General features: G+C 33.9%; 1 protein-coding gene across 2 annotated transcripts in view; it reads left to right on the top strand.

The window, feature by feature from the left end:
• The window catches only part of SNX13 (sorting nexin 13), a 91,252-nt gene extending 73,017 nt beyond the window's left edge, over nt 1–18,235 (top strand). For both annotated transcript variants that reach the window (XM_016217022.2, XM_016217023.2), the window contains exons 19-26: nt 1,931–2,038; nt 2,483–2,593; nt 7,335–7,496; nt 8,960–9,031; nt 11,497–11,642; nt 11,909–11,977; nt 13,732–13,844; nt 14,695–18,235. In XM_016217022.2, the coding sequence (XP_016072508.2) occupies nt 1,931–2,038; nt 2,483–2,593; nt 7,335–7,496; nt 8,960–9,031; nt 11,497–11,642; nt 11,909–11,977; nt 13,732–13,844; nt 14,695–14,942 (1,029 nt within the window). In that variant the 3' untranslated portion in view covers nt 14,943–18,235. The remainder of the gene's footprint in view (nt 1–1,930; nt 2,039–2,482; nt 2,594–7,334; nt 7,497–8,959; nt 9,032–11,496; nt 11,643–11,908; nt 11,978–13,731; nt 13,845–14,694) is intronic.
• The last annotated feature ends 1,138 nt before the right edge of the window (nt 18,236–19,373 follow it).

Genomic DNA, 19,373 nt, shown 5'->3' with positions numbered 1-19,373 from the left:
TTGTAATAACAATATTTGAGAAAACTATTAATTATATATGCTTCTGTTCCAGACAGATAATTTAAAAAGGATTTTGATAATTTAGACTTTAAGGAAATAATTGTTATTGTAGCATTGAATTTTTTTCTTTTTATTAATAAGGTTTAATATTTTAAAGTTTCTGAAATAAATTGTTGTGCTAGATACTGTTATATTCCTTTGGTGTATAGTTTGCTAGGGCTGCCATAACAAAATACTACATACTGGGTGGCTTAAACAACAGACATTTATTTTCTCATAGTTCTGGAGACTGGAAGGCCAAGATCTCCTTGTTGGTTACTTTGTTTCCTCAGTTTAGCTTTCAGTTGACTGCCCTTCTCATTGTGGCCTCACATGGCCTTTTCTTGACGGGCTCTCATCCCCTCTATTTTTTTGTATCCAAATTTCATCCTTTTATAAGTATAACAGCCAGATTAGTTTAGGACCTACCCTAAAAGCTCATTTTAATTTTATCACCTCTCTGAAGGCTGTATCTTCATACAGTCACAATCACGAAGTACTGGAGAGTAGACCTTCATATTGGGGAACTACAGTTCAGCCCATAACATATTGGTAATGCGAGAATAAACTGTGTGTTCTGTAAAATTGAGTCCATAATTTAAGATAACGAAGATTAATAATATTCCAGGAAATTAAATATCTTTAGGACACCTTGAAAAATTAAATTCACTCTGTGAGGTATGATTTAAAAAAATTAATTGATTGGCCATTTGATATCCAAGGAGGACCTATTCTGATAGTTTTGTGAATCACCAAATTTGTGAGTATCACTGCAGCATACCATTTCCCCTGAAAATTGCCTCTCCGCTTGTTTGTTTTTCTTGCCTTGGCTGGGGCAAAAGAACTGCTTCTACGTTTCATGTGTAACATACTATGAACTTGTTCACATTATAGCTCCAAGCAACCATCTGATTTGCCATTCCATTTAATAATTTATCAGAACTTTCCAGTTTGGGAATGAAAATTATCCTACACCTTTTCATTTCCTCTTCTCTTTAATCTCTGCACCAGAAGTGGATGAAGTTTTGAACATAGGATGGTTTTAGAAAGTTGTTTCACTTCAGAATATGTATCACATGGGAAAAGCAATGAGACTGCTTAAAGCTTCAGATGCTAGGCTGTGGGCCAGGCACAATCACTGGCTAAAATTACTTCACTCTTAAACTGTTTGTTAGCAGCTAGTGTGGTTAAAACTGTGCTTCAGCAAGGCACAGCAGATTACTACATAGCTGGCACTTTGAAGGGGTACCCAAATGTCTATAAATGCTGATGGCTCTTAGTTTTTTTGTTAGTAATCTAAGGGTTTATTTTTCATGTGGTTGGTGGGAAAGTATCAGTGTAGTACTACAGTTGTATATACATGGAGTTGTTATACAGCTTAAGCTATATTTTTACATTTTGTTTTCTACTTTTGATAATTAGCCATTACAGTGATTAATTTATTTGATGTCATCAATATAAAAATATTTTTATAAGATTTTTTAATGAGCCAGGAACTCATAACTTTGATCATTAAAATTTATTTGCTAATACTTTATTCACAAACCAAAGGATTGTTAAGGACAATATTTTTTAAAATGTTTTATTATAAAAATTTTGAACAATCTCAAAATTAGAGAAAGTATTAATATGACACTCCATGTGAATATCACCCATCTTCATCAGTTATCCATGTGTGTCATTCTTTATTGAAATTAATTTATAATAAATATAGAACTGTGGTTTGGACATATTTGGAAAATATTTTTCTGTTTTCTGATTTTTGCTTAATAAAATATATTGCAAAGTGATCTGTTCAAGATGCTTTTGATATGTAGCAAGATTGTCACTGGGAAAATATTTTTATCTGTTAGTAAAAAATTAAGATTATTGAATGTATTTTGTTTTCTAGTTTGAAAATCTGTCGAGTATATTGAAGCTTCCCGGTAAAAAGACTTTTAATAATATGGACAGAGATTTTTTAGAAAAGAGAAAAAAGGATCTTAATGCATATTTGCAGGTAAGTTCATGTGTATTATTGCCCATAGATTTTCATTTTAATATAGCCAATGAACTAAATATGTCAAAACATGCTTCATTGAAGGAACTAAGCTAGAATGTTAGGTTGTATCATGAACAGTTGGTGAAAGTAATATTTTGTTTTAATAACACGTAAAAGTTTTTTTATGGATTATTATTTTGTACTTTCTATTAATGTTAAATTTGAAATTAGTATGTGAATAACATAACAGTTTACTAATGTGGATCTTAAGATTAGTTATAAAACCTGAAAATGGAATAGTAAATATATTTGGACAACTTTCACATTAGATATACTGAAAGCAAAATAGCAGGTGGGGAGAATATACATCATACTGTTAATGGTCATATAATTATTAATGACTTTAACTGTATAGTTTTTCTAGTGTAAAATTAAAATTTTTTACCCTTTTTTTCCTGTTAGTTACTGTTAACTCCTGAAATGATGAAAGCCTCCCCAGCTTTGGCTCACTATGTATATGATTTCCTTGAGAACAAAGCCTACAGTAAAGGGAAAGGGGATTTTGCTCGCAAGGTAAGCAGACCATTGCATTGATTTTCTTTACAGATCTATTCTGTTTTTGATATAAGAAAATAAATTTATGTATGTTTTAAAACTAGACAGTTTTATTAAATGTACCTTGGCATGTTTATCTTGTGTGTTTTATTAAGCCTGCTATTGGTAGATGTGTCTAATAAGTATAAACTCCTGTCTTTACGTGTGAATTAAATCCAGCAGTAGCTCCAAAGAAAGGGAAAAAAAACTTTGAAATGATACATTGAGGAAGGTTTGCCTAACACAGGTCGTCACAAGCTTTTCATTAGCTTCAGAAGGGAACTGCTTCTTACCAGTAGGGACTGTCTTGCTTGGAGAAAGGATAAGAAGAATGTTAAATGGGATATATTTTTCATGCCTCTTAAGTGAAATCTTTATTATTTAAAATTCCTTTTTGTATGCAAGACCTATACTTGGAATAAGATACTAGGTTAAGACAATAAATGGTTCGGTACTCAAACTGGGCAAGACAGCTTAGTGGGTGAGAACACAGACTTTGTATCAGGTAGCCTTTGGTTGAAATCGCTGCTCTTCCGTTTACCATCTGTGACCTGCAACTTTTACTTAACCTTTTTGGTCCTTTAGTTTTCTCAGGAAATAAAGATGTTAATCCTCATTTTAGAGCATCATGTCAATCAAATGAGATAATCTGTGTATTGCAGTGCCTGGTACCTAACTAAGCTGAATAAATGTTGGATGTTAGTAGTAGCAGCAGCAATATTAGCAGCAGCAGTAACAGCATTTGGGGAAGCTGGGCAAAGGAACTCTGTGTACTAATTTTACAACTTTTTAGAAGTCTGAAATTATTTCAAAATGAAAATTAAAAAGAAAAAAGACTCCCTTGCCATTCCCCCAGCCCTGCCTAAAAAGACTAACTTTAAAAAACAACATTAAGAAGTTACCTCAAAAAATTAAAGATGGATCTGGTTTATGACCCAGAGATTCCACTTGTAGGTATACATCCAACAAGGGTATGGTGATGGCCAGTGGGAAGTGAGGATGGGGGGTAGAAGAGGAGAAGGGGCGATAAATGGTGATGGAAGGAGACTTGACTTTGGGTGGTGAACACACAGTACAATATACAGATGATGTGCTACAGAACTGTACACCTGAAACCTGTAGAATTTTATTAACCAGTGTTAGCCCAATAAATTCAGTAAAAATTAAAAACATTAAGGAATTGGTACAGAATATGAATTAACTGTAAGCAAAAAAAAACTTCATGTGAATGAAGTTGTTAGGTTTTAACATCCAAATGGATGTTAACATTTCTAGGTGGAGTGTTTTGTTTTACTAATGACTCCAGGTCCTGAACCTTATGATAGGAAAAAAATGTGGTGGTCTTATCTTTGTAATTCATGATTGAAGTGATTGAGTTTAAATTCCAGCTCTAAATGGTTTTATTGTCAATAGAGATGCATTAATACATGTCATCTTTTTTTATGTTTACCTTATTTTCTCTTAAGATTGCATCAGTTTTAGCCCTGGCCAGGTAGCTCAGTTGGTTAGAGCATCTTGTCCTGATATACAGGTTGCGGGTTCAGTCCCTGGTCAGGGCACATACAAGAATCAACCAGTGACTGCATAAGTTGAACAACAAATCAGTATCTCTCTCTCTCTCTCTCTCTCTCTTTCTAAAAATCAATCGGTAAATTTTTTTTTAAAAGATTGCATCAATTTTAAGATAAGCTAATAAATGATAACAGCTTTTTGAAATAAAAGAATCATTGTTAAATGTACACAATACTTTTTACTAACAAGCAGTAGCTTTTATATATCCAAACAGTTATATATCACCTTTTAAAAAATTACTGCTAGAGTGTAAAGACCCTTCTGAATCATTTTTGGAAATCCACAATAACATACTTTTTCCAAAAAAAAAAAAATCATCTCAGTAATGACCAGGGTCATCCTGAAGCTTTTTAGATTGTCAGAATAATTTTTATGCATATCAAGAATTAGGGGTTTTCAGCTACATTTTCTTTTTGGCTAAATTATAGTTTAATATGTTTTCTTAATTATATTTTAGTGGGAATTGAATAGCTATTAGAAACATTGTAAACATTTTATCAGCTATTTAGAGCTTGAGAAATAATTTTTTGTAAAACATTAACTTGATCATACAATTTGTCTACCTTTGCAAAATCTATGACAAAGTAACTGACAAGCAGTCTTCTCTGTACACACACAGTATCTTTCTGTCCAGTTTTATATCACAGTGTGAAGGCATTTTAGGCTATAGTTAGGAACCTAAATTTAAGTTAAAATTCCTTTGATTGTGTTGTTATTGATACAAATAACTCAACTGAGATGGTAATTGAATGAATAGGTAACATCTTTGTAAGTCAGGTAGGTGCCAGCAATCCATAATTTACTCCTCTGCTTGGTAATTTGCAAGTTTCTTTCTTTTTCTGTTTTAAACATCTGTTTTTAAGACAGATCCTGTTGTTAAAAATGTTATCATATGGTGATGGACTCTGCTTTTATGCTTCTAAAATTCTAATTCCTTCAGGGTTAGGCATCAGTCTTCTGTGATTTATCTATATCCTGCTTGGTACCCCCAATCTTTATCCTAATATAGATGGTTGGGCTTTACCCTCAGAAATTGGGGAAAGAAAAAGAAAAGACAAGGGAAAAGGGTGGAGGAGATAAATGGATTCTGTAGGTCTGGCATGGTGCACAAGCAACTATTGTAAATAGTCTTTTTTGGGGGAAGATATTTTATTGATTTTGAGAGAGAGGGAGGGAGAGAGAGAAACATCAATGTTAGAGCCATATATCAAGTCCGCAACCCAGGCATGTGCCCTGACCAAGAACCGAACCAGCAGCTTTTGGTGTGTGGGATGACACCCAACAACTGAGCCACACCAGCCAGGCCTTAAGTAATTTTCTAATTCTTGATATAGATTTAGTTTCTATCAGTTGTAGTTTATCCTCATACCTAGATAGCATGTGAGGTTGTATTCATTTAACCAACTTTAAAGGTTGTACTAGTTGAATCCATTTTTCTACTAAAATTATGTTTCTGAAGTGTAAGATATATAAAATTCTAAAATATTTTTGAGGATATTCAAATAGTTTTTAATGTGGGTTGTGGATTAAAGTGAAATCCGTGCCTTCTATGCTTCTGAAATTCTACCTCTTCTGTGAACATTATCTTAGTAGAAAGGTGGCAATTTTCCCTCAAGCTGTGCATTTTAAATGTGGTATTCTCATGTTTATCTCTCTCAAGAATTCTGCTTGTGTTCTTATGACTTAGTTCATTTATAATGTCATTATAGTTAAAAAAACAACACAAACTCTTGGCAATAAAAATGTGATAATGTCAGTGTTGGAAATAATGTTTTGACTGATTTGAGTACTGTCTTGGTTAACCAAAAATTACTGTATATAGAATTAGAATTACACACACACACGTACACACACACAAACATAATTTTACATTCACACACACACGCAAGCGCACGTGAACACACAAGAGTTAGCTTCATTTTTATTTCCATCTCTCTTCAGCAGTAGTAATGTTCACATCCTTCTTCGTCCTGATGTCCGTCCTTTGGCTCTACTCTAAATTCTACTTTGACAGTGTCCCCCATAGATTCCCGTCAAGCATGTCTATAGCTCTGTTGCTCAGCTTAGGCCAGGGAGTAACCAACACTCCATCCTTTTTACAGTTACCTTGAAATTCAGTTTTTGTTGTTATTACTGTATTACTCTACATTTTCAGAATGTTTTTCTTGATGGACACTATAAAGCATATAAGAGTGAAGGAGTTTTGTCTTCTTGATACCTTGTATTAACATTGTGCTGTGTTCCTTAAACAGTGGTTTGTTGGTTTGTTTACTATTTGCTTTTTGCTTTTTGCATGGCACATAATTTGTTTCTGTGGTAGTTTTTATGAGACTAAACACTTTCTAGAAAATATTCTTGTATGACTGGGTTTTTTGGTCTCCTCCCCTTTTTTTTGGTCTCCTCCCCTTTTTTTGGTCTCAGAAAGTTCCATATTCAGCTACTTTGGCCTCTTTAGATGTAGCGTTCTTTCCTAATTGAAATTATCTGACATTTGTACAATCACAGTTCTATTTTAATGCTTCCAAATCCTCTGGAGATGATTTCATTTTATATCTCTGATCATATTTTCTTTTAGACAGTTTCTGTTCTCGTTACTAAAATATGGTTTACATGTCTGGTTTGTAACTTCTCTTTTTCTTCATAATGGATTTCAAATTTCTTCTATTGGATGTATGAATCCTAAAAATTATTTTTAAAAAATTTAAGTAGTCACTTGTTAGTTATTTCAGCTTTCAGTTTATTTTATTGCCTTGTTAACTGTTCGGTAGCTCCTAAAAATATCTGTATCATTGTTGCTTTGAATTGTGGCAGAAGGATGTTAATAGCTAATTCCAGTTGCATCAGTTTTTGTTTTGAAAAACTATTTTCTTCAGAATTTCTTTAATAAGAAGGCAGCCAACGCTTATATATATTTATTTTCTAGCAATAATGTTATCACTCAAGTTTGTCATGTACTTGTATGTGAAAATACATTTTTAAGACACATCGAAGACAACAGTTACATACTTTTAAAATGAAGTGAACTATTATAGACTGGAAAATTAATTATTGCATCTTCTATGTATTACACGCTGTGTTTTCCCAGGCTTCTCAGTTGAATAACAAATCTGATATAGTGAAGTCATGGTGTAATATCTTTTCCCTGTAGATGGACACTTTTGTAAACCCACTTCGAAATTCTATGAGGAACGTTTCAAATGCGGTTAAATCCCTTCCTGATAGCTTGGCAGAGGGGATGACCAAAATGTCGGACAACATGGGCAGAATGTCAGAAAGATTAGGTCAAGATATAAAGCAGTCATTTTTCAAGGTAAGAGATTTTCAGCAATGTCTAAAGCAAACTACTTTTAAGTCAACTAAGATTTATTGAGCCCCTGCTTAGATTTACCTATTTCTTTCACGGAAGTCCAAAGTCCTCCAGCACATAGTCTCATAAAGAATTTAAAAAACTAAAGAGAGTACATTCTTATCAGAAATGAATACTATAAAATCCAGTCACTCCTCAGTCTCTGTTATGGTAGAATTTTAAAATCTATTTAAAACAAATATTTAAAATTGGTAAAGTTAACACTCTTTGTTCTGTTTTATTCCATTATGCCATTTTTTCAATCCTGTAATGCTATTAAATTTTATAACAAAACAATTAAAAGCTATTGTGCAAGTTAGTTATACTAGTATTCATGAGGAAAGATAAAGGTTGATTTCTCCTGATATAAACGATCAAAGGGAGGAAATGTCTTTCACTATTGTGAGCCTCTGGGACCATGCTTGCCAGTCTGTACCTGAGTGGTGTAGAAGAGTTTCCTAGGAATCTTTTTCATTACATTAGCAAATATAGGCAGTGGACCAAGTAGTTTGTGGCTTCATAATTTGTACCTTCATAATTTTGACCTAAATGTTTAAGGTTATAATCAAGACTATAAAAGAAAACATGTAGCTATTACAGTTTCCTATTTGTTAGATCAGTTTGAATGAAGAGGAAATATATAGAAACACAGACTTTTTTTACTATAGAGACAACTCCTAAAATAGTGTATCAGTCATACTCTTCTGTTAGTTCTCATACTTTCTCTAATGCTTCATCTTTATTTCTAATCATGGGAAGTACACTCACACTGAAATGAGGATTTCCAGTGCCCCTTCTGCTGATAATCGCCCTTATGACTTCATAGGAAAGTCCCTGGACTTTTCCAGGCTTCTTTCTCCTCACCAATAACATGAAGGGTGATAATAGGTGATTTTGATGTTTCTTTCTGTGATGATAAATGATTATCAGCTAACATGGTCTTTCTGTCCTTTTTTTTTTCTTCTTTTTCTTTTACCGTAATTTACTCTGTCCAACAATCAGTTAATTAGTTCTGTCACCCTGTTAACATACTATCAAGCTCTCTGTGGTAAAAGAAAGATTGGAGTTCTATTCCCTGGCTGTGTTACTAACTTTTGGTCTTTAAATCATTTAACCTTTCTTAGCTTTAAATTCTTCTAAAAATTATGGGTGTTTGACTAAGTAATCTCCCCTTCCAACTAAAAAGTTAAGTGTTTTAAAGGAAAAAAATATTTCAGTAATGAAGTAGCCACCCTTTTATATTTTGGTTTCTAATTTCAGATTATTAATACTTTTTACAATATACTTTGTTTATATATTGTCCCAAATATCAAATCAAATGCCACTTATTATGTTTGATAATCATTTTGGTTTATTATTGTATTTTGCTCTTTCACTGTCGGAGTGTTTACTTTGTTCTGTTTTATTTTTATTTTTTTTAATGTTAGATGCCTCCTTTAATTCCGAAGGCTGATTCAGATCCTGAACATTGTCGAGTCTCAGCTCAACTTGATGATACTGTGAGTTAATTTTATTTTTGATAGTATTCAGTTGTGATTCAAATCATACTTTACAGATCTTAACATGTTAATGAAGTGTAGTAATGTATAGCTATGATTAATATGCATATATTGTAAGTGTTGAGTTTGAGGAATTCTTACAAACTGAACATACCCATGTAATCAGCACACTAAACAAGAAACAGGTTGTTGTCTGTGCCCCAGAAAGCCCCTAATGCTCTCTTCCTGTCACTATCCTCTCCCCACCAAGGGTAATCACTATCCTGACTTCTACCCTGCTTTTATACTTAATATAAATGAAACTATAAGGTATGTACTCCTTTAAGTCTGCCTTTTTTGCTCAGCATTGTGATTATCTCTTCATGTTGTTTCGTGTGACTGTACTTTCTTCATTCTCGTGGCCTTACAGTACTCCATTTTGTAACTGTTGTACAATTTATTTGTTGTATTATGAATAGTACTCCTATGAACATTCTGGTATGTGTCTTTTGATTAAAAAAATAAACCTGTTTCCTTTGGGCCTACACCTAGGAATAGAATTGCTTGATTGGAGGGTATGCAAAAATTCAGTTTTAATAGATGTTGTCCAATAGTTTTCCAAAGTGTGTGTTCCACTTACACTGCCACCAGCAATGCATGAGAATTCCAGTGGTCCACAGCCTGCTAGTGTTGTGTTTTTTTACTTTAGCCATTCTGGTGTTTGTATTTCATATGGATTTTCATTTCTCTGATGACTGTGTGAAATATTGAACCCCTTTTCATATGTTCATTGGCCTTTTGGGTGTCTTGTCTTTTGTGTCTAGCACTTTCCCCCATTTTTTCTGTTGTCTTGGCTGTCTTTGTCTTATGATTAGTAAGAGTGCTTTATATAATCTGAATATCGGTTCTACGTCAGATTTGTGTATTGCAAATATCTTCCTTGTGTGCTTTTGTTCGGTGTATACAATCTGTGCCTATTGCAAGGTCACAAAGATATGTGATTTTCTTTAATTTTGTTTGTTTGTTTTTACCATGTAACATTTATATTTGGCATGATTTTTGTCTATGGAATGATGTAGGGGTCCAGTTGACCCAAACACCAGTTACTGAGAAGACTCTCTTTCCCCCGTTTCTGTGCTTCTCCTTTGTCACAAATCAGATTATTGTATATATTTGGGTCTGGGTGCTGTATTCTCCTCTATCAGGCAGATTTATTTTAAAGTTATAATTATTTCCCTTCAGTTTTTCATTAAATTTCTTTATGATAAACTGTTTTTAAAAATATAATATTTTTATTTGTTTATTAAGACTGTTTCAGAATGTTTTATTATGAGTTGTGCTGGTATAATATCCATAACATTGTACCTTTTGTTAAAGGTTTTTACAGTTTAACTTAGAATTGTCATGTGGCACCAAACTCGAATATACTTGATCAGACAATAGGACAGTGTTTTGCCTCGGTAATGAAATGTGTCTCTCCTCACTGCCCCTCTGCCATGTCTCCCCTCCTCTTGGTTAAGCTATGAGTTTTCAGTATGTGGTGAAAGGGAAGGCACACTAAAAAAATGTTAATAACATGACAGTGAAAAATGCATAACTCATGCTATTTTCTCAATATTTAAATTACAACATTGATGAAGAAATCAATGGAGAGAGTATTTTAAGTGAAGAGTTATGAACTTAACTGGCAATTACAGGGTATCCCAAAAAATGTATACACATTGAATAATTATAAAGGTAGTGCTTATTAAAATACATTTTATTTTCAAAATGTAATAGATTCAGCTGTTAAAGTGTGTATACTTTTTTTGGGACACCTTGTATATGCAGTTTTGTTGCATTTCTAAATCTGTACCTGTTTTGGCTATATATATATTTACATCAAAGCATTCTAAGTGTCTTCCTTTACTTTTATATCATTAATCAAATATTCCCATTATAAAAGTGTTCAAATTTTTACTTGTGAAAAGAAAATTCTAGTAGTGAAATATGTCTTATGTAATGTTAGCTTAGCTGTGTACTAGATTTTATTCAGTTCTTTTCCCTGAAAATACCTAAATACATGCAACTCATTAACCAAGCAAAACACAGTATTCTGTATAGATTGTGTTTTGTTGTATTAAATAAGGAGAAATATTGAGAATATTTTGGTTTTTTTTAAAGAGATGCCCCAGGAATATAGGCAAGGGGCTGGTATTTGCCTTAGCAAAGTAGCACAGACTCTACTAAAAGAGTCAAATCATTCCCCAAGACCATCATCAGAGTCATGGAATTTACTCATCATTGTAGGGCTGTAAATTTCTGTATGCTGTCCAAATGAGTGTTAAAAATGTCTTTCTAAATTATGATGAAATGTCAGGTTATGAAAGCTATAGTATAGCTTGTTCTTTGACAGTGAAATAGCAGCAGTCATTTTGTACAAGTATCTATCTAAGGTGCACAGGTAACTCAAGTAAATGCATTTATCTCTTCTCATGCATTGTCAGGTGGATGACAATATTCCACTGAGGGTAATGCTGCTTCTCATGGATGAAGTATTCGACTTAAAAGAGAGGAATCAGTGGCTGCGAAGAAATATCAAAAACCTACTTCAACAGCTTATTCGAGCCACGTACGGCGATACTATCAATAGGTGCCATGTTTTTTACCCTCCCCCACTTAGGGCTGACCTTGCTTAGCTGTTAAACTTTACTTCTGGATGTAGATTGCTCCACCTTCACAGGGGAATCTCCTCCTCTGGGCCTTTCAGCATCATTAAAGCAGTCTGCCTCTCTCAGAGAGCATTCGTATACAAACTAAGTTGCGTACTCCATGAAAGTAGTGTTCATTTTATTCATCTTCTAATTTAAATTATTTCATTTTAAATGATCTCACTTATTTAAATTTCTTTACTTTCAGAAAAATAGTCGACCATGTTGATTGGATGACCTCACCTGAGCAAGTAGCAGACTTAGTGAAACGTTTCAGGTATATCTTAAGACACAGTCACTTCTTTCAGGTAGTACAGAGTTTAGCATAGTTATTGCTGATTAACTTTGATTGCTTTTCTTTTCTTCCTGGCCATAAAGTTGGTTTTAGTTATCACTAATGAGCCAAAAGACTTGGAAGAATTGTAATAAACATTTTTTACATGGGCCTATTGATCTTTGTTTTCTTTAAAACCAGAATAGAAAAAAGTATAAAAGAAAATTCTTAAAATGTCAGGCTACATTTTCTCACAGTAAAGTGGCTTTAAAATAATTGAAATATTAGTGTGGGCAAGGCATGGTTGTATATAATCGAATACCTAGTGTTGGGATTAATTTTTCTCACTTGTATTTGCTAACCTTAATTTTAAATGAAAAGGTTTAAAAATATGTATGTCTCTGGCCATAGTCTAATTTTTTAACTATCTGAACCTCGTAAAAGAATACAGATTAAGAGCAGTAGTATTCCACTTTATATGTTCATTCTACAAAAATATTCTGAGCCCCTCCTCTGTGCCTAGCACTTTGCCAGTCACCAGGGACTCAGATGCAGCTCCTGAAGAAAAACATGGAACAGCAGAGAAGGAGACCTCTTCTCTAGACATGAAAGACAAGCAAGGCTTAAATCTTCATGGCATCTTGTATTTTGAAATAGCAGAAGCAAGAAGGGAGCTATCAGTACTGAGCCCCATTTGCTTGGTACTGTGCCAACTACTTTATGTACACTTTCTGATTTTCTCATGTTTCGCGAGGTAGGGATTTTTGTCTCCATTTTGTTATGAGGAAATCGAGGATTAGACAAGTTAAGCAGCTTGCCCAGAGGCTTGTGTGCTGGAAATAGGGAACTGGGTTTCTCTAACCTGAAGCTACAGTTTTCCTCATTATACCATACTGTGTCCAAAAATTGGACCACTGCCCTGACACGTTGATTCTGTTTCAGGCCAGGTAAATGATGTTCCTCGTGAGCAGTGATTCCCAACCTTGGCTGCACATTGAAATCACTTGGAAACAAGCTTTAAAAAGTGTTGGTGCTTGGGCCCATCTCCAGAGAGTCTGACTTAATTAATCTGTTGGAAGGCCTGCACGTTAAGAGTGTTTTAAAGCTCCCAGGTGTCTCTAATGTGTAAAGTTAAGAACGACTGCTCTGGGGATTCTCTCTCCCTTAGACCAGATTCCCAGATGGAAGCTTAGTTATTGTGCTTAAATCTCTGCTTTTGGCCTCATAAATAAGGAACCAGGAATTAAGCATGCTGTGAAAGTGAAGGAGAATGGGTTATATGTGTGAAAGGAACCTTGTAATCAATCCAGCTGTAAGGTGTGGGTGCAGAGTTTTTTTTATGTTGGCTTAGTTATAAGGGACCTGAGGGAGATTAACTCGAAGTTGCCTGAATTCAGGATGTCGTGGGGTTGTATTTAGATGAGTTATTCAATCTCAATGAGAGGAGAGGCCTACTTTGAGTTTAAATGACTGTGATATAGTCATTTATGTATTCCGTTTTGCTGTCTTTACCATTTGTCCGTGTTTATAAGTTATTTCAGGGTAAAATTCATCTGTATCTTTCTTGTGTATATCCTTTTATACCTAAAATTGAACCTTGTAGTTAGTTACTATTTGTTGGATTTTATACTTATATAAAATTTCAGAAATGTTTCCTCTTTACTTTGTGTTTTCTATAGAAAATTAGAATAATTTTACCAACTTGTATCATTAGAAAAAGACAATGATTACAAAATTTATTTAATCTTTTTAAATAGAGATGCCTTTTGGCCAAATGGCATTTTAGCAGAAACTGTTCCATGCAGAGATAAAGCTATCCGAATGAGAACAAGAATTGCAGGAAAAACTAAATTACTTTCAATTATGCCAGGTGAGTGAACATGTTGGGTAAAAATCTCATTAATTTGTAGTTCTTCTGAATTTTGGCATTGAGCATGCTAGTTTGATTGTAACAACTACCATTTGATTGCTTACCATATACTAGGCACTGTTCTAGCATTCCTCATTTTTTCTTAACCAATCCTCATGACATTATTATGAAGGTAGGCACTGTTAGTGTTATAGCTTTATATGTGAGGAAACAGAAGCTCAAAGAGGTTAAGTAAGCTGCCCAGAGTTTATAGCTAGTGAGCAGGTGGTGGGATTCTGACTCAGCTCTGAATGACCTGAAAGCCACTGCTTTTAACCACTTGAAAAAAAGTGGTGCTTTTAACCACTTCACTTTGCTGCCTTGAAACATTCTGAGAATAAGTTGATGACAGATAAAATATGTAACAGATTTAAGGGCTAATAAAGGAATCTGAAGTTTGAGGTTTTCAAGAAGAATGTTTGTTCTACTTAAGAGAACAAACCAATTCTTTCAAAAAATCCTTTTACATAGGAACAACTGATTGATCCATTATTAATCTTTATTAAAACATGATCCCAAAGAAAGTACACATAGTGCCATTCTGTTACTTCCTCAGAACACTGCTATTCACTAACTTAAATTCACTTTGTCCCTTTTGTCTTTTCTCCCAGTGTCTATCGCATAAGTGGGTGGATGCGTGCACACACACGTGTAAATTCTAAGCCTCAGTTACAGCTGAAATGCATTAACTGAACACCTACTATTAGTTACTCTGCTGTGTTCTTTACATTCTTGATTTAACTTAGAGCATAGTTTCTGTTTTGTTTCCTTAATGTGGATAATGAATTATGTTTATTTTCCCCCTATGTAGATGAACTGAAGCACATTATTGGGGCTGAGACAACACGGAAAGGTATTCTTCGTGTTTTTGAAATGTTTCAGCACAACCAGTTAAATAGGAGAATGGTCTATGTCTTCTTGGAAGGTTTTTTGGAAACCTTATTTCCACAGTATAAATTTCGTGAACTTTTCAACAAACTGCATTCACGGTCAATGCAGATGCAGAAATACAAACAGAAACTTCAAACATCTCAAGCGCCTTCTTTACAGAAAAGGTGACCCTCCAATCTGTGAAGCTGGTGTTCCTTTGTCCAGAACTGAAGTGTGGACAGATCTTCTGGGGCTTAACTCATATACTGTTGTGCCTGCACCAGTCTCTTAGTGTCTCAAATAGATTATTAACACACCCGCAAGACTGTGGTTCTTCTCATCCCTGTCTGTAATCCAGTCACTACCAAGAGAGTTGCCGTGTCTTAAATGATTTGGTGCATATTTTGCGACGTTGAGAGGATACTGCCCCCATCTCAAGCAAGAATGATGTTGACCTCTTTAGTTTCAAACGAAGCAGCGATCTCCAGCAGTGACAAAGTGCCAGAGCAGTGTGTGTAGAGGGGAGCTAAGGAAAGCACAAAACAACGGTTCACAGATCAGTTGGCTAATTTGTTCAACAGTGGGAGACTGCAGTGTACCATTTGGAGGGATTTGTTTTGCATAATGATTTTATAGGTCTCTCTTGGAATTTGAACATATTGTGGATTAGCCAGGTGAATGATGTTTGGAACATCTGTTTTGGGTCTGGGAAAAGTGACAGAATGCCTTTAAAGTGTGAAGTAACCTTATACCCCAAATTACAGCTTTGTGACATAAAATTAAATCTAGTATAAAATAAAGCCAATCAAAACCAGAATGATTGGATTTGTTCTCTGGTATCAAACAAACTTTAATTGATTCTTATGTGCTTTAAGGGCTCTCTTTTGCTCTTACAGTACTCAATCCACGTTTTCTTTTGGCATTCTGTGTGCAAAAAGAAGCATATGGCGGCTCTCATTTAATGTTCAAAATCACTACAGTTTTCTTTATCTTTAAGAGATCACTGTTTATAAAGTAGGGTATAATTTGTTGAAAGAACTGCCAAATAAATTCTGTCCTAAAAATATGAAAATTTAAAAGGAAATAGCACTCTATTGAAAGTTACCATATGATAATTTTAAATTGTGTGATCTAGACATACCTTAGGTGATTGCAAAACTAGCAAATCAAAGGATTAAATGAGCTTATTAGTCATCTGTAAACATACAAATTCCTAATTCTGTTATAGTGTACATATATGAAAATAAATAATGAAAACAGAACTATAATATTTTTTAAAATATGCTTTTATTTATATTTTGCATAATGTAAAATTCTACTAAATAAAGCAAGTTGGCAAAATTCCTCAGTGTATACACTTAAGTCCCTAAAATAATTTTATACCAACAACAACAAAATACCTTTTCCAGTTTTGGAGCCTCTGCATTTCCCATAGTTTTCTCACTTTCTGTGTGTCCATCCTGGAAGTCTTTCTATCCCTTGTATGCAGGATTTCTGCATAGTTTTAAATACTTCCACTGACTAAGGGTTTGGGTGTGTCAGCATTTTTTGTTTTAAAAATATTTAACACTAAAACCTTAAAATAGTGAAGCTACTTATCAGACCACTGAGCCAAGATCCGGGTATTAAAAGAACGTCTGGGTGCTTAAGATAAAGGGACAAAGTATTGGTATCCCAGTTATTTGGGAGCTTTAAGATTGGGACAAGATATTATTGTCTTGTTTTCTCTGAGGTCCTATTTAAAGAGTGAAGCCTAATAACAGAGTAAAGCCTTCCTTTAAAGCTTTATAATAATAATCATATTTATTAATGATGCTAGTGTGCATACTTGTTGTATGCATCTATTCAGCGTGTGTTGCATGTCTTCAGAATTGCATAAGTGAAATCCCTTTAATTGCAACTTGCAAAAGAGAAAGATTTTCCTCACTGACTCTGGTGGAAGAAATTTCTTCTTCTCAGTGTGTCTCCCTTCCCTGGTTCCTCCCCGTGCCCCAGGCTTTAAAAGTGAGGCTGTGTAAAACATGTCTGTAAAAAACATCAGCATGGCCACAAGTGCAGTGATTTTCAAATATGCCCCTGCCCAGTTCAAGTATATTTTTGACATAAATAAACCTAAGGGTAAACAGAAGAATTCATGTAAGAGTCTAGTGTGTACATGTGAAAAACATTTCTAGATAATGTGAGGAGCACTGGCCATCAACCAGGGAAAGAAATGTCATGTGAGATTACAAATTTTCATAACAGAGCCCTGCAAGAGAACTGCATCACACCAAAAATATTTGAGTAAATGAGTTTTTAAAATAATTTGTTTAAAAGAGTTTATATTTCAAAGGCAGAAATGTCAAATGGTAGTCTATGTAAACAGTTGTGCATCTTCTCTGTGCACATCTGTGTTTTACATCAGAGAGAGCCATGGTCATGCTAAACTTAGAGATACTTTTTGAATGACTTGGTCAAGCTGTGTGTAAAATACTTAACCCATAAGTCAAGTACAGTGTACTATGTTTAATAAAGTTATTACATTTAATGCATTTATTGCATATATGAATATACATGAAGAGGCTTTATGTCTTCTGATATTTGATTTTTGAATGTGTTTTTTAAGTCAGTGGTGCCTTTAGGCAAAAACCTTCAAAAGTAATCATTCTTTGGGTTTTCTGATTTTTCAGGTAAAAACTATTTAGGAACCATCACAACTAACTTTTAATAGTTTACTTACCTAAGAAAGTGGATTGTATGATTTAAATATATTAGATGGGCATTTCCTATAATTTGAGTGTTTCGAATAGTTGCTGAAAATAATTGTGCCATTGACCGATGGATGCACTTGGTTAGCCTTAATTTTTTTTTAAACAAACATTAAAACTTTCTTGACTATTTCATTTTGCTCATTATAAGTTGTGCTGCTGGTGTTTGGAATAAAAAAATCAAACAGTTAAGTGCTACCAGAAGGTGTACCGATTTTTAAAAAATTAAGAACAATATAAATTTCACAATCTAAAATTTTAATTTTGTGCAATATTTTCATTTAATGCATGTGTATTTGAGTAACTGTAAAATAAATGAATTTTTAATGTTTTGAGATCTAATTTAAACTGTCTTCTTAACCCAACAACTTACATTCCGTTGTTGCTGCATCCTTTTATTTAAGGACTTGTTTTAAAAGTCTTTTTTGTCACTCCTTGTAAAATTCTTTTGTTAATAGTAAGTTTTGCTTATAGGAGCATGACTCCTGTATTACAAGGGAAAAATATAAAGAGCACATTTTAGGATTATAATTGTTAAAAGATAACTTGTGCATATCATTGTACAGTAAGTGTCAACTGTGTGCCTAACTATTCTATCAATACTTTCCTTCTTTAACAAAGAAGAAACTACAATCAGAATGTCAGTTATTTTTATTGAACTAAAAAGAGCAAAAATTTTATTTGGTTTGTGTTATGTTCTGTCCATTAGAAAATACTAATAAAGTATTAACAAACCTCTTTGTTGAATTTATTTAGTAGAAACTTATTTTTATTGCTTTAAAAAATGCTTGCTCAGTGGTCTTATTTTTAGTTTCTCTGTGTATGTTTTTTTTTTTCTTTTCATTTTAGAAATCAAGCAATGCAAGTTCCAGTTTGCTAGATGAGCTATTGAGTGATTACTGACCTACAACTAACTGAATTTGGTTTTCCTTTTATGGGCCAAGTAATTTACCACCACAGTGTTAAAGAAATTCTACCCTTCCCTGTTATTCAGAATTGTGATTTTTCTCATAGAAAGATCTAATAATCCATTAAGAATTTTTATTTGGTCTCATTTTTAATTTATAGTCTCCCTAATATTTTAGACATTTCCGTTCTAAAAGCAATTTGTTCTTTACTCAGCAGCGTAACTGTATTTGGTTGGTCAGAATATTTGCAGCCTCCCTGGACCTGTATCCACAGATGTCTCAGACATCAGATGTGATTACTGCTACCCCACCAGGGACAGGCATAGTATTTCTCCAAGTGTGCACTGTAAAATTTTCATCCCTCTAGGATGTTCTTGGGAGAATAATTTTATACTTTATGTAACTTATGAAAATCTACATGCTACCCAAAACCCTAAAATGTTCACAATTCAAATGGTTACATCAAAGGTTCTAAAAAGGCTTTTTGTTTGTTTTGTTTTTTAAAAAATATATCTTTATTAATTTCAGAGAGAGGAAGGGAGAGTAAGAGAGAGAGAGAGAGAAACATCAATGATGAGAGAGCTGTCAATGATCAGCTGCCTCCTGCACGCCCCCTGCAGGGGATTGAGCCAACAACCTGGGCATGTGCCCTGACTGGGAATCGAACCAAGATCTCCTGGATCCTAGGTTGATGCTCAGCTTCTGAGCCACCAGGCTGAAAAGTTTTATAATAAATGAATCTGTTTAACTTTGTTTACCTAACTTCCCAAACTTGGTTAATCATGGAATCTTTTTTTCATAAATACCTTTTAATAGCTTGAGGATAGTGTTCCCAGGGAACATGGTTTGAAAAAAACCAGGAAGAAATAAAAGGTGAGGCATCTTTAGTTAGGGAATATAAACTCTAGACAGAAAAAAAATGATGGATTTGGGACACAAGATTTTATTTTTTTTGCCTGTCATTC

Source organism: Miniopterus natalensis, chromosome 10 (genome assembly GCF_054644295.1).
Source record: "Miniopterus natalensis isolate mMinNat1 chromosome 10, mMinNat1.hap1, whole genome shotgun sequence".
NCBI classification, from domain to species: domain Eukaryota; kingdom Metazoa; phylum Chordata; class Mammalia; order Chiroptera; family Miniopteridae; genus Miniopterus; species Miniopterus natalensis.
The sequence above is the reverse complement of the archived record's forward strand: the minus strand, read 5'-3'. Positions and strand labels throughout refer to the sequence as shown.